We start from the raw sequence: 16306 nt of genomic DNA, 5'->3' as shown, positions 1-16306 counted from the left end.
AAAAGATACGAACCCTAGGTCGTCCAAAACCTTAAATAGTTTATAAAAATAACAGAAAACAGGCCCAAGGCCACATCGTTGGCGCTCAGCGGTAGTTGCGGCACTCAAATGACGCTCAACGATGGCGCTCAAGCGTGAAACAGAAGAAACGACACTCAAACTGGCGCTCAGCGCCCAAAACTGGCGCTCAGCGCTACTTTTTCTGTACTCTGGTTGACTTTTCTACACTCTGGTTGAGTTTTCTGCACTCTGGTTGACTTTTCTGCATTTTGGTTGACTTTTCTACATTTCAACTATATGGTACTTTAACTCTTCTTTCAAATCATTCCAATAGCCTACAAAATCAAGGGAATTTAGTGATAAAATCATCAAGTATCCTCTACTCTCTTATTCACAAAAATAAAACAAAAACATGAGTTAAAGCCAGTTTCTAAGTCAAAAAGGGTGCATTTAGTATCAAAATTATATCATAGGTAACAGTATTTTTAACCGTTATCAATCACCCACTTTTTGTCACCCATAGAGTAATACCAACTCTACATCCTAAAACTTCACCAAGTCCTCTTCCTGGTCGTAGCAAGAGGGATACACAATCAACCTTGATTGTAGATGAATTTGATCTCCATAAGTACACCTCAAAGTGCAGATATTATAAACAATATGAAACCACAATGTTCTTCAAGAATCTTTAAGAATTTCTTCCAAATGTAGCAATCTTGATTCTTGAAGATCTCAAGACGCTCCTACAATTGAAATCTCAACAACAAGTTAGTTATAAAAGATATGAATCATGAAAGTTGTTGAATACAGAGAGCAATACGTCTATTTATAGATTTCTCAAGTTTGATGCATTTTAATCAATTATGCATTTAATGTACTTGGTTAAGCATTTCGTTCAACTTTAACACTTTTACATTTGCATAGGATTTAATAGATTAAATGTGCATTCAATCGATTAAACATATCATACAAGCCATAACATTCAAAAATATGACCGTTATGACAGTTATGGCTTTTGAAGGAAAAGGTTTTCATATAAAACACATTTCAACCGATTAGAAAAATAACATAATTGATTAAGTACCATACTTAAGCACATTTTGAAAAACTTTTCATTCATAACACCTCAATGCACTCAGTAAACATGTGGAGGCAGAACCACGAGTTTTAATCAATTATCCACATAATCTAATCGGTTAAAACTTGGTGTTTTGCCTCTGTTAAGCATATACCGATATATGATGAATTTAATAGATTATGCAAACATAGTAATTGATTAATTCATGCAGATATGCAATGTGCAAAGTGTTTTAATCAATGATTCATTCTTAATCAATGAATACACATATCACATAGTCTAAGCATAATTACAGATATAATAACATAACTGTTTTGTCATTTTGTTGTGCAAGAAACTATAAAACATTTCTTTTGTCATCATCAAAAACACATATGTGAGATATGAGTTGAGCTGTACATAACTCCTCCTATCAACAATCTTCCCATTTTTTGATTATGCATAATAAGAAATTGTTTTCCAATTACTCTCCTTCTTTGGGCATTAGCAAAAAATGACAATACAAGTAACATAGAAACAAAATGCTAAAAGATACATCAAAACGAAATTCTTCCGGACCATTTGAAGAATATGATGCTCCCTTGAAGTTGCTATAATTTAATAATATTAATTTAATTGCGTATGCAAATCAGTCAACAACAACAACGTAAAATTCATTCTTAAAAGATCATTGAGCCATGGGTGGAAACGTTTTTTCGTTTCATATATTTAGATATTACAAACTACAAAATGTGATATTAAGGCCAACCTGCACCCTAGTAATTCTTTTTAAAACCTAACATTGTTTGAGCTTATAATAAGAAATATATTATTTGAGTTGATAATTAAAATTGTCTAACCTTAAGCCATGTGATGCTAATATTAATGGGGTTCTCTGGTGTTAGGCCTAATTTCACTGGGGCCAGTTAGTAAAATACCGATTTGGTAGGCATTTATGAGGTGTTATCATGGAGAGGCAAGGGGTTGCATAATAAAGAATAGACTTAAAAGGCGAGTTATGGAATTAAATAGGACATTGGAAAATAATAAAGGCAAGAGAAAGCTAAGAAATTAGGAAAACAAAGGATAAAGGACTAATGATGCTAAGAAAATGACATATCACTCTTTAGATGTTCTAGTTGCCTGGATTTTACATGTTTGGTAGAACAACTTTTTTTTTTTTTTTTTAAATTACACTTATATCGCTCCTACTTTTTTTTTTCATCATTAGAATTATCTCTCTTAAGGAGTACATGTGTAATGTAACGTAATCTAAGAAGGAGATACACATGTAACATGTTTAAAATTTGAAAGGGTTTTGTGTAATCTAAAAAGCAGATATAATGTAATGCTTTTCGTGCAGAATTCTAAAAAATGTTAGTTTGATTTACTCTCGATGTATAAATAATAATGTTAAAAAATTAAATAAAAGATAGAAACGATTATATATTATATTAAAAGTGATATTAACTATTTAATGTTATTAGACTTTTTTTTTTTTCTTCTTTTTAGTTACTTAAAATTGACTCTATGTGTTGATGGTAACATACTTATTTCAGAGTATGAACTCGTTAAGTTGGTCTCTTTAAGAATTAATTTTTTGAATATTTTAACAACAACTATAAAAGAACATATAAATACCACACACATAATATAATATATATATATATATATATATATCACAAAATATGTATAGAATAAAAGATAGAGAATAAAGGAGAAAGAATCATGAGAGAACAAAAATGTCACTCTGATAAACAGAGATAGAAACAATACTGTTGTAAAAGTGTGGCAAAACAATATAAATATAAGTCCTCTTTCTCCACGAAACTTCAAAAGATTGATGAGCATTCCAATGCGATATGCACTCCTGGATTCAGTATCATTCAAAGTAAGCATTACTGGTCACTGCCATTGTTCTGATTTTGAGAGTTCATCCATATTTGTTCTCTTTCTAAATCCACATTTTGTCCTTTGTTTCTGGCCTTTCCAACATACCTTATTCTTGAATCTCCTCATGTTCCGTACTCTTCTCTCACTGTTCATATTCCATTGAGTCTTCATAGCTGTCCAATTCTTTAGCAACTGGTTGCTCTTGGATTCTAATTGTATGACATCAATTTCCATGAAAAACAGACAAAGTAACAATTGCAGCACTGAAAACCATGTGTCTGTCTAAACTTTGAAGCAACATATTGAACTGAAAGTTGAGGAGAACTGAAACAAGAGTGTACGTAGATGATGTCTGAAGAGTCACTGAGTATTGTGGTGATCCACTATGCATCAAGAGACTTCAACACAAGGGCCATAAAAGTGGTCATGCAGGGATTTTCACTTGGTCGTGGAGACAAGCTTACACTTCTTGTAATTCTTCGCCAAGCTTATAGTCCCACTAGGCTTCCCTTCATTGCACCTGCAAAATTGCGTGAGTGTCACATTCTTTGTTATTTCCCTTCTTCATAATTCAATTTCTTGTTGTGTATTCATTTAATAAACAATCCATGACTTTTTGTTACATGGATTTGAGCTTGAATTCTGACAAGTTCTTTAATTATATTGGCTACCCCTTTTCTTATTACTAACTTTTTTCTTCACATAGTTTAGTCTTGAGAGATAATTAATATTATAGATATAGTACTTTGGTGTTTCTCATAAATTTCTTACGTATTGGCTTTCTTGTCTTCAGGTGGATTATTTGAGACTGATCACAAAATTGTTGAGGAAGAAGTTGCTAAGAAGAAAGAAGAGCTTCTTAATAATGCAAGCTTAAAGGAAATTTCTGAGTTGTGTGAAGCAGACATGGTTAGATTATAAAACTTGTCTTTATAACAGCAATCCATGTAGCTGATAAAATCCATCATCATATTGTATATGAATTATGGAAAAGGTTCCCTGAAAATGATGTCATGGTCAATTTTTTATATCACAGGAAATTCAGTATAAATTGTACTAGATTTGTTATTTAATAATTTGGTTGTCTAGACAAAGATTTGTTGTCTAATAGAATCCATTTATGAACGAAACTACTCAGATCCAATTCCGGATAGAAGTTCTGCAGGGTAAATTACCAGAGGTTGCTGTAAATGCTGCCATCCGTCTGGAGGCAACATCAGTGATAATTGATAGGTTAGTCATATTATTTTAATTTTCCATTTTCTATTTTCAATTTTCTTTATATCAAAATCTAAGAATATGGAGGAGAAAGGCCTCTTGTTCTTACCCTTCTTACATAAATAAAATAAAACTTACTACAAAAGGAGTTCATGGTTGTATGTGAAAGTATTTGTCGAGAGAAACTATCCACAGAAGGAAAGTGTTTCTTGAGTTCCATAATCTGTAAAGGCTATTTATTTTATGCTGCTAAGATCATAAGCATTGAAATTGACAGCTCAAGTTTTGTATAATTGTCTTTGTGGCATAAATGTGATCATGTTTTATTGCTTCATACAAATTGTAATATGTCACAAAACATAAAAGCATGTTCAAGCTTCCTTGCTGTGTTTGAATTGGTTGATGTGCAGACAGATGAAGAAATATAAGAAGGAATTCAAGCAGAGTCTCTTTTGTTCTTTGCTAATAACGAAACGTGACAACTCTGTGCAACACTTGAGAGGGCCAAGGGAAACACATCTGTGTGATGGAAGCAATGGAAATGCAAGATGTGTTAGATGTAAGGAACTTAATCTATATAGTTCATCTTAGAATCCTTGATTTCCAATTTGTGAATTAATTGTGTTCTACTATAGTCATCATCACTGAACCATATTTTAATGAAATCATGATATATATAGAACACGAGAGTTAAAGCCTCCAGTCATAACATACATTTATCAATTCCAAGATCAAAAATCAAAGGAGTTTCTTCGCTTTTATTTTTTCAAATCTGCAATTTTCCAAATCTTCAAGACAGAATACTCATTTATGTAGTTGAAAACTTACAAAATACTATTTCTTTTTGAGTATGTCCACCATATTTCAATTCATTTAAGGAGAATTCAAGGATATTGAAAAGTTGATGCAATGGTGTGTGAACCAGGTCCTAATTCTAAATCTCCCCCAAGAATACGGCAAGTGACAAATTCCTGCTCCAATACCAGCTCTTCCTTTCCTACTCTTGCAAAGGGTGGTTGCCCCCAACCCCAACTTTATTCTCAAATAAAACAAATCCCTGAAAATAGAGTACAAGACATGGAAAGAGGGTATTGCCTACTATCCATTACTGATACTCAAAAGACTAATCATACTGAAGAGTATAACATAGAAACACCAGCAGAACATAGCAACAACCCTGAAGCATATCAAATAGTTGAACAATTCAAAAATTCTGTTTGCTCAGTGTGCAAGAACAGAAGACCAAAATTTGAAGTGATGAAAGAATTCACATACGCAGAGCTGCATGAAGCTACACAAGGTTTTTCACCAAAAAACTATTTGTCCGAAGGAGGATTTGGTTCTGTCTACAAAGGAAGGCTGCAAGGAGGATTAAGGATTGCTGTTAAGCAACATAAGTGTGCAAGCCTCCAAGGAGAGAAGGAATTCAAATCTGAGGTCAATGCACTCAGCAGAGCTATACATGAGAATGTGGTCATGCTGCGTGGATCTTGTTCAGAAGGAAATAACAGGCTTCTGGTGTATGAATTTATTTGCAATGGCTCTCTTGACCAACATTTATCACGTAAGACAAAATTGATTTTAGAAATAGATACTACTATATGGAGAATGAAAATGAATAAATCTTTTGATATGATTATTTAAAATTGAAATGCTAACTAAGACTACAATAATGCAGAACACTCACGTAGGCCACTTACTTGGAAAGAAAGGATCAAAGTAGCTATTGGAGCTGCAAGAGGCTTGTTGTACTTGCATCAGAACAATATAATACACCGAGATATGAGGCCTAGCAACATCCTTGTTACACATGATTATGAAGCAATGGTAATAAACCATATAGCTTTAGAGAATAGTAATTTCATTTGAAAATACCTTAGACTCGCCAACTTTAAGCATATATGATATTCAAACTTAGAGAACTTGTATTGATGATTCACATTTCTTGTATAGAATGTTATTATGAAACTTCTTCGTTTGAAACTTAGTTATGAACCAAGTTTTATGACTAGTATATGTGAGCATCACCTATAATGAACTTGGAAAATATGATAAATGGTCAAGCTATATTTGGATCCTTCCATAAATTGTTTAATATATTTATTGCTTCTGCAACATCGAGTAACTGGAACTTTTACACATTTATCAGCTTGGAGATTTTGGTCTGGCTAGAACTGAACAAATGGACTCCTTATACTCCACAGATGTTGTTGGAACTATAGGGTATTTGGCACCAGAATATGCAGAGTCAGGAAAACTGTCAACCAAGACAGATGTGTATGCTTTCGGTGTGGTTCTTCTTCAGCTAATAACTGGAATGAGGACTGCAGACAAACGTCTTGGCGAAAAAAGTCTTGTGGGATGGGTAACAATTTAAGTAAAACAGTACTTTAAAATTTTAATAAATATATCCTATTTTATATATAAGAGTTTTCTTTTATGACAAAACTAGGTAACCTTATTGTTACAAATAATAAAAACAGTATCTCTGATTCCCAAGACATTTGGCAAACCTTGTTAAATCCTGTCTTCGTATGTGTGCATGTCTATTATGTTCTTCTTTATAACTTAGTTGCCATTTCTGACTGTAATACTAGAATTGATTATTTCAAACTCAAGGTAAAATAAATTTTTCCATGCCATGTTACAATTTTACTTGGCATTTCCTTACATCATTCCAATGTATGTGTTCCTTTCAATCACTAACCCTCTTGCTTTCTTTCAGGCTAGGCCACTACTCAAAGAAAGGAACTATCCAGATCTAATTGATGAAAGGATGTTGGATAATCACGATTGCCATCAGCTTTTCTGGATGATTCGTCTGGCAGAAAAATGCCTCAGCAGGGATTCTCAGAGGCGATTATCAATGGATACAGTAAGTCTAAACCAGTGAGTTTCTCTAAGGATATGATGTTATTGGACACTCTATTGACACTTTGAATACTCTTGGAGATATTTTATATTCTTCTATTGTTCCTTTTTAAACATTTAAGCCGACATAGATAAAATATCTTACAGAAAGAATGAAGGAAATTTTAAAATAAAGTCTTATAATTAGAGGAGAGATTATGTCAAGTGTATTCTCTATACCGACTTGTTGTATATATATGTGGTTGCAGGTGGTGAATGCCTTAACTCATATACTGGAAGGCAACACATGCAGTGTTGTTCTAAGAGACTGCTCTCCAGCACAGTCAGATTCATCATATGACATGTCAGACTTGCTTATCTCAGATACCTCACAGGAGATAGAAGGTGAAGATACAAGCAACTATGCAGGATATGCTTCTATGTGCTTTAGACCACCACCATCTCCTCCACTAGGAAGCACTTCCTCAAGTACATCAAGTGTGTTCACAGGGCTGAGTGAATCTCCTATAGATGATTTGTCCAATAATAAGAATAAGGGTATAAGGGCAAATGAACAAGGTGGGATACTCTAAATCATTATGGTCTTGTTTGAGTTGTTCTTAAGATAAAAATAAGATAGGCTATCCATTGTATAAGTAAAATTAAAAGTATCCTCTTTTCAGTATAAATGATGTCTTGTTGCTTAATTCCTTAAAGAAATTTTGTTTCCTTCTCTCATATATTTTGTATCAAGGGAAAAGTTGAATTTCAACATTCTGATAATATACAGAAGAAAAAAAATACCACTTGGCAAATGATCATTGAACACGAAAAACCACAGCATAATTGTCCATAATTTTTTTCCAATATCACAGAACATGTGACTTCAATTTAAATCATTGATTTAAATGATTAAAAATTCATTTGATTTTAACGTTGAATATTTAACTAAATATAAGCATCGTTATTCAACTTCAAAAGTGAATATCGAAAATTGAAATTCCTGCACGTAAAACAGAACACTAAAAGGACAATGAGTTGATGCATGATGAAAGTGATCTAATAGATATTAGAATATTTTGCACTAAATTTCAAAGACTGTGGAGAACTGGAACCTGACGACAATTTAGGCACATGAGAATTGGTGCATTGGTAATTTCCAACTTGTGTTTCGTCTTATATGTTCACTCGTTCTCTGTCAACCATTATGTATTTAATGTGTGCAATCTTTTGCCAGTCTTCACCTTCTTGTTTCTTGCAGCGCTGTTTGATCAACGGGCAGCCTTCAACTCTGAGTTTTGAAATGGATTTGGGCAGACCCTCCTCTGGCAAGCATTGGAGTATAGGACACTTATAAAGAAACAATTTCTCAAGAGAGAACAGGTGACAGAGACCCCTATAATCCAGTTTCTTAAGATTTGGACAATCATATATCTCTAGATTAGTAACAGAGAGTGGGAGCAATCCTTCACTTGGAAAACAGTCCTCATCCACTTTGCCAATAGACAAGGATTTTAGGGAAGGGTTGGTTCCCCAAGGACCCTTTAGTGAGGCAATAAGTTTGGAGCAATTGAAGAGACACATTTCATTTAGATTTGATGGCAAACATCCGTCGGAAACCTCCACATCTGGACAATCATTTATATACAGAAGATTAAGAGATGGAAGAAGCACAGACATGCGTTTAGGCAATGATTTCAATTTCTCCAATCCTATAATATAAAAGCTCTCTAGCTGCCGGGCAAATAATCCTTCATTGGGAAAATATTCAAATCTAGAGCACTTTCCAATCCGCAGAATCTTCAAATGATTAAGAGGGTGCCCCTGTGCTATCATCTGTAGGTTAGGACACTCCGATAACTCAAGCTCAGAGAGTTTTGGGAAGAAATCTAGAGGAAAGTTTGTCAGAGAGTCACAACCACCACCGATATGCAATTTTTCAAGGAAATCAAAGCAATGGTTGATAGGAATATTCATATTCGGACAAGAAAAAATGGTGAAGGATTCAAGAGAAGTATGCGATATGATATGGCCAAGCCTTTCAAGTAATGATGCCTCCATGTTGTCACCTCCAATCTGGAGCCTTTTCAATGTAGTTGGATTATAATCAATTTGCAGCTTTCCACAGTCTCGCAGTTGTAATTCACAAATTTCTAGGGTCCTGGGAGCAAGAGTCACAAGTTGTTTGCAGTCCTCAATAATTAGTTTCCTTAAATGAGAAAGTTGTTTTGGCAATTGTCCTTTCAGCTTGGGACACTTAGTCACAAAAAGACTTTGAAGACTTGGAAAATCACCTGTCCTACATTGCCATTCTTCCCATTCCTTCATATCAGCAAAGTTTAACGTTTGCAAGGATGCAAATGCAGAACAACTATTCCTGTAAAAATCAGCATCTATCGTCCGTATCCAATCATGCCCACTAATTGTCAGGTGCCTAAGAAATGTCAAGAATTCGAGGGAAGGCAACAACAGGCAATGTTTACAATTGATCAAGCTTAAGGACACTAGATTCGATAATGAATTATCAGATAACCAATGTGGAAATTGTATGCCACCATAGTCATTGATTGACAACTCCTCCAAATGTCTGGAAGGCTGCAAATTCTCAAGTATTTCTCTTTCTTTCATGAAATTCACAAGGTTCTGCTCCAAATCCCAGTGCAAATCTAACCGTACCAGACATGTTTTACTCAAGAGTTCTCCTAACTGTTGGATACATAGCTCACTACTTTTGCCAACATTGAAAGGACTCATGAATATTTCAAGATTCTTCAGTTTTCCTATATGCATTGGCATCTTTGTCAGACTGTTTTTCATAAGTTCAGGACAACACAAATTGGTTAGTTTATGTAAATTACAGGGCAGCTCCTTCAAATTCACACAACTGTTCAGCTTCAATGTTTGTAAGTTACATAGTGAACACATTGTGTCGGGCAGTTTTTGAATTCCAGTATTTGAAAGGTCTAAAAACCGGAGATGTATAAGATTGCCTATAGTTTCAGGTACCTCTTTAAGGTTAACACAACCACAAAAAGATAAAACGTGTAAGCACTTCAACTTAAATATCAACTCAAGCGTCAAAGTCTCACAATACCAAGACCAATAAGATATCCTAGTTACAGGCAAAAATGTCCGTAGCCCTTTTGCATCATATAAATTCTCGTACTCATTACATGATACTCCATAGTCATCAATAACAAATGAAAAGTGGCGTGTTTCCTTCAGTGTTCTCTTTGCTCTATCAATTCCAAACCTGAAACAGATGTCACCAGAAACATATTTTGCCAAATCGTTAAGAAGGCCATGCATGACAAAACATGATTTGAAGCCTTCACTGGATTGTTGAAAGAAGCACCTTGATAATAGAACATTGAAGTAATGTTCGCCAACTTCTTCCTGAGACTTACTCTGTTGAGAGCGTTGAAGAAAATTTTCAGCCATCCATAACTGAATTAAATTCTTCTTGTCAAATTGATGATCTTTAGGAAACATGGCACAGTAAGAGAAACATCTCTTGAGATAGGAAGGAAGATGGTAATAACTCAACAATAGGGCAGGGATGATTTTGCTATCTTCTTCAGGGAAGTCCCATATCTCGCTTGACAATACACTTTTCCATTCTGCAACAGAAGACTTTGAGCGTAAAAGACATCCAACTGTTTCCAAGGCTAGAGGCAATCCTCTGCACTTTTCAACTATCTTTGTACCAATCTCTTTCACCTCAGCATTCATCTGCGAATTATCATCTTGGAATGCATGTTTAGCAAAAACTTGCCAGCTGTGATCTCCACCTAATTGCTTCAGTTCATGTAGTTTATTTGATTGCACGATAGAAGCAACTTTGTTACTGCGTGTGGTGACAAGAATTTTACTTCCCTTAGCCCCATAATTGAGAGGAGTTTGCAAAGCTTTCCACTGGGCTCGGTCTTCGTTCCAAACATCATCCAGAACGACAAGAAACTTCCTTCCTGTCAGTTTTTCTTTCAATCTTCCTTGAACCATTTCTAGGTCTACACTATCATCTTTTGATTTCGTGAGTACCCCAAAAATTGTTTTTGTCAACATTAAAACATCAAATTCATCTGAAACATAAACCCAACCTTTGATAGCAAATTTACCCTCTATCCTTGGGTCATTGTACACATGTTGAGCAAGTGTTGTCTTACCCAACCCACCCATACCCACGACAGACAGTATAGATAGTTGGCTATGCTTTTCAGTGTCTGAAGTCATCCATTTGAGGATCATTTCTTTTTCATCATCTCTTCCATAAATAATATTTTCAACCACCAAAGATGTTGATGGCAATTTCTGTGACACATTACTATTCAACCCTAACCCAACCCCTACCCCGCTAGCATTTTTCAAACCTAGATCATCCATTTGGTTTAGTAGACATTCTAGGTCATCAAGGACTTCTTTAATCCTAGATTCAAAAATACATACCTGACTAGAACTGCTATGGGATTCAACTTCCAACCCATATCTGGAGAATTCATAGTATATTTCATCCATCAAATCCTCTGTATCAAGCAACACGTCTCTTACCTCATCAAGCCATGCTTTCACATAGGCATTTCTGAACTGCTTTTTTTCTGCATCATCAACCCCGGCATTAATGGATACCAGTTTCCTCTTCAACTTCTTCAGGAGCTTCTCGTCGAACTTTCTTCTACGAAAGTAGTCCAGAACTTGACGAGAATCAAGCTTGTCAAACAGCACCTGAAGGACAGCACCAAAAAGAGCACCACCAAGTGTTTCTATCACTGGCATGGTTGGAAAGGAAGTGCCCGAATCAAATAGACGAAAGGATTCCGAATTGCAAGTGCAACTTACTGAAGTGAGTGAATGCTACGAGTTAATGCAGGCAGAGAACAGTTGACATTCATCATTCACGACAGCACAACGTGGGTTCAGACATTAAATTTTTCTGTCCTTGCTTCATTTACATTAATGTAATTTCTACTAGCAACTTTAAAGCATTAGTCAACTTTAGTAGCTAACTTAACAAAAAATCCTCACGTTATTTTGAGCCATGACAAGTTCCAGACATACTCGTAATTTTAATATTTTTTTTTTGTTGGTTTAACTCTCGTTTGGTTCTCATATTTGTGTGTCAGTCTCAAGTGGATCATCGTGTTTTTTCAGTCTCAATCGGATCCTTAAACTTATTAAAATGAGCCAATTAAGCCCTCTCCGTTAATTTATTAGTAACGTCGTTTGCCTGTAATTACGTGGTGCATAGATAATGAGCTCAGTTTAAATTATTTAAATACGTAGGTAACAGTTTGATGAAAAAAAAACTATATACGTGGCAAGGAACAGAGGGAAGTAGTGATTTTGATTGTTTTTTTTTTTTAAGTTAAACAGAAAAACTGAAATGAGGATTAGGGATTTCATGAGTTAGGGATTTTGCTGTGGTGAGTGAGTGTGAGAATTAGGGCTGGTAAGAATTTGCGATGAAGACAATCACGTGGTGGTGGAGGAATGAAATTAAGTCATTGGAGCCACCAATTGGGTTGATAACTACAATATCCCTCTATTGTCTTTTAATATTAATGTTGTTCGGAGAATTGCAACGGGTCAGTGGAAGAGGTGGTGGACTTCTCTCTGTACAGGCCATGGCACTTGCCCATGGTGAAGGTGTCATTGAGGTAGCCTATAATTTGTTGGATCCAAATAAAGTTGGTGGTGAAAGAGTACAAGAAGAAGTTGAGAGCCTAGCAAGAGAAGAAGGTATTTCAGTGGAAAGGGGATACTACACAGACTTCTCACAAGATCAAATAATTTCAAGTTACTTCAAGTTGTTTCAAAACAGAATATGAGATCATTCAATCCTGGTTTTTTGGCATATAAAATTACTCTCACACCAGGAAAACTTGGTTTTTGATTGTCATTTTTGAGATATTGTGTGGTTTATGTCCATAAAAGAAGAAGAAAAATGTTATGTATAAAGAACCTAAAAAAGATAGGTGAGCCTTATCTCACTGATACCTTTTATCTAGTTGAGTACTGGAAATACTCTTTATAATATTACTTTGGTATCTTGAAGTTCTCTTTGTTGCGAAATTGTATGAGAGGTTGAAGGAGAAGACCGTATTGGATTCCAAGGAACACTGCATAAAGGCCATTTTTTCCACCACCTCCATTTTTTCCAAAACTCTTCCTAACGAAAATAGAGATGTTAAACACTTTCGAAATCAGGGTTGCTCTAAATATTAAGTTTTAGGGCTAACAACATCACACGTGGCAATCTATTCACACAACACAACACCAATCAAATTTAATAAACAATGTCTCGTCAACTAAAACAAATTACAGCTCAGCACAGACAAACGGTGTTATTGATAAATTATCGGAGAGAGCTTAATTGACTCATTTTAACAAGTTTAAGAACCCGATTAAGATCGAAAAAAACACGATGACCCACTTGAGATTGACACACAAATATGAGGACCAAATGAGGGTTTAAACCTTTTTTTGTTTTTTGGAGTTTTGACATTGCTATATTTTTTTAACAACCCTTTTTTTTCTTTCTTTTTGACATTCCTATACTGTTCCTGATTGAATTTGATTAAATAGCCAATTTCCTTAGGGAATAAGACTTAACTGTGATAAGAATGCTAATCGGAATTGAGTTGCATTGTTGGGTTCCTATAATTCCTTTTGCATAACCGTATGAGCCGAATGGTAATTAGGGTTGGGCAAAAATAACTGATTTGTACTGTACTATAGTTAAGTATATTATATTATACTTAAAAGAAACTGATCCACTTTTACTAAAGTTCAGTATACTATTTTATGGTTTAGTTTTTAAAAACTGAACTTATAACAATTTTGGTTCAGTTAACTGTGAAAATTGTATCTACTTTTTTCTCTTCTCTAGTTCCCTTTCAACTGTTCCAAAAACACGTTATTTAATAATAAAATATTAATAAAAGAAACCGTTCACATAAAAAATTAGAAATGAATTTTTTAACACAATCTTTTTATCACAAATTTTTATATTTTTTATCAATAAACATATATTACTTTTTAAATAATATTATTTTAAGTAATAAAAGTAAAATATATTTAAATGATTAAGTAAGAGAAATCATAAAAGAAAAAAAGACTATATAAAAAAATACTTTAAATATATTATATTTTTTAACATATTATTAAATATGTGAAAATATGTTAAAAAAACTTTTAATGATATTAAAATGTGTGTAAGCGCACGCACTAAAATAACTATTTATTTTAAAAATCAACTTACTTTAAAATAAATATCAATATTATTATTTTTGAATGATAGTATTTTACATAGGGTTAAATATGTTTTTAGTCCCTCAACTATCAAGCGATTTTGTTTTTCGTCCCTATTTCAAACTTTGTACGTTTTGATCCCTCTCCTTAGGGAAATCATAATTTTTGGTCCTCAAAAACTGACGCCGTTAAATTTAATCTGATGTGGCTAACGGTATGCCACGTTCTGTCATGGTAAAAATTGAAAATATGTAAAAATAGTTTGAGCTGGCAAACGACCCTCCTCCCTCTCTCGACCTCCACCCCTGATACCACCACCTGTGCCTCGGTCTTTCACCTCAGCCCCGCCCTCCATCGTCCTTCGGCGACCTCCGCTGTCCTCCGCCACCTCTCCGGAAAGTTAAGAGCATTGATACCAGTAAAATTGCATCGTGTAAGTTCTACAGTTTAAGAACAACTATATGACAACCTGATCCAGGAGAGCTTGATAAAACATTAGATAGCAATAGGAAGCAAAATTGTCATTGGGCTCTGACAAGAACCAAATTTCAATAAGCTCGCTCTGATAGAAGTAGTTTTTAATGATTTCCTCTATGTTTTACTGGGTCCTCGTGTACCATTTTAGTTGAACTATCTTCTGTTTGATCCTTTTTTTCTCACTTGTGGAAAGCCTTACTCGACATTTTCACATGATAATATACAAACTTACGAAGGCAAATTCATGCCATATTCCTCCTCTATAGCAACTACTTTAACCTGACTACCTTCATACCTTGAATTGTATGCCAAATTATTCATCTAAAGCTTATAATCTACCTTACCCTTATTTATGTTATTCTCGGTACTCCGTATTGCTGGGTTTACAAATGTCCAGTATTAAAAGCAAATCCAAAAAAAATAGCAACTATACCATCTTTCTGTCAACAAGGTCAGGGATCTCCACTTTGCGTAAACTAGTTTTAAATTATAAAAAATATCTTTTTTTTTTCAAGAATAGGTTTCTGGAAACATTTGGCATGAGACTTTACCTGAAGGTTTTGATTCTTGTGTGGCATTAGAAACAACAGTAATGTCTCTGTAGAAATGTCTGGACCCAAACATCAAAGTGCAGCTGGGATATAGAACCATTCCACCGATCCTTCCGAGATAACACAAAGAAATATCTTTCATAATATCACCCAAACACTTACTACAATCTTTGCTTGATAGATCTGGCGTGCACTGAACCAGAGTATGAATTTCCTAGGACCCAAACACGGTAGCGTTTTTTGTTGCAAATTTCATGGTGCCGTTTGGAGGTTGGATTCGTAGGTGCTGTTTGGAGCGATGGTTTTGTTGCTTGAACAACTGTGATTCAGGTAGTAAATTTCAATGGCGTTGTGATATGCGTGGATGGGTTTCTTCTCTGGAGCGCGATTTAGGGTTGAATTTTGTCATGGTTGACGACGGCGGCTTGCGCGAGAGGTTGGTGGTGGCGGGCTTGCGTGAGGACGAAGTTGAAGGGGAAGGTGGTGGTGGAGGAGGAGAGAAGGAGAAGAGGGCTTGCATATTAAAAAATTAAATGTTGTAGAGAGAGAGTTTCAAAGTTTCCAGCGCGTGACCAAACGTTAGCCATCTCATCTGATTTTTAACGCCGTTTATTTTGGAGGACCAAAAATTATGGTTTCCTTAAGGAGAGGGATCAAAACGTACAAAGTTTGAAATAGGGACGAAAAACAAAATCGCTTAATAGTTGAGGGACTAAAAACATATTTAACCCTTTTACATACTAAAACTAAAATATATTTTTTAACATTAAATTTTATTAAATTACTATATAATGAAATATCATAAAAAAATAGTAATATAGCAAAAATAATTAATATTATAGAAATATCAAACGACAAAAATTTTTACAAATGTTTATTAAGAGTAACTTTTCTAGTATCATCTTTTATTATATTATAATAATTAATAAATATTAGTTTAATTTTTACATAATAAAATATAAATAATAAATAATTGATTAATAAAACAATTTTATGAGGCAACAAAATAAAT

At 34.4% G+C, this 16306-nt stretch overlaps 2 protein-coding genes across 3 annotated transcripts; one reads left to right on the top strand and one right to left on the bottom strand.

Annotated features, from left to right (window-relative positions):
* Positions 1-3295: 3295 nt before the first annotated feature.
* On the top strand, positions 3296-7611 carry LOC108339246 (probable serine/threonine-protein kinase PBL2). The gene is made up of 9 exons (XM_017576388.2): positions 3296-3482; positions 3744-3859; positions 4089-4183; positions 4579-4727; positions 5094-5732; positions 5847-5995; positions 6318-6533; positions 6894-7043; positions 7288-7611. Exons 1-9 carry the CDS (start codon positions 3296-3298, stop codon positions 7609-7611), a joined length of 2025 nt encoding a protein of 674 aa, XP_017431877.1.
* LOC108338818 (putative disease resistance RPP13-like protein 1) lies at positions 3348-12041 on the bottom strand. 2 transcript variants are annotated; one of them, XR_008249115.1, is made up of 2 exons: positions 8134-12041; positions 3348-3470 (listed from the first exon to the last, which is right to left on the bottom strand). XR_008249115.1 is itself a non-coding variant. In XM_052878284.1 (1 exon), exon 1 carries the CDS (start codon positions 11789-11791, stop codon positions 8195-8197), a length of 3597 nt encoding a protein of 1198 aa, XP_052734244.1. In that variant the 5' UTR covers positions 11792-12041; the 3' UTR covers positions 7758-8194. The 2 variants fall into 2 exon arrangements, 1 of the variants encoding a protein (XP_052734244.1); XM_052878284.1 differs by lacking the exon at positions 3348-3470 and having other exon boundaries at positions 7758-12041.
* Between the last annotated feature and the right edge of the window lie 4265 nt (positions 12042-16306).

This window comes from Vigna angularis, chromosome 5 (genome assembly GCF_016808095.1).
Source record: "Vigna angularis cultivar LongXiaoDou No.4 chromosome 5, ASM1680809v1, whole genome shotgun sequence".
Lineage (NCBI taxonomy): Eukaryota > Viridiplantae > Streptophyta > Magnoliopsida > Fabales > Fabaceae > Vigna > Vigna angularis.
This window is presented reverse-complemented; position numbering and strand designations above follow the sequence as displayed.

Coding starts and splice junctions, on each gene's coding strand:
- LOC108339246 (XM_017576388.2), top strand. CDS start 3,296: ATGATGTCTGAAGAGTCACTGAGTATTGTGGTGATCCACTATGCATCA. Junction 5,733..5,846: donor TCTTGACCAACATTTATCAC/GTAAGACAAAAT, acceptor ACAATAATGCAG/AACACTCACGTAGGCCACTT. Junction 7,044..7,287: donor GGCGATTATCAATGGATACA/GTAAGTCTAAAC, acceptor ATGTGGTTGCAG/GTGGTGAATGCCTTAACTCA.
- LOC108338818 (XM_052878284.1), bottom strand. CDS start 11,791: ATGCCAGTGATAGAAACACTTGGTGGTGCTCTTTTTGGTGCTGTCCTT.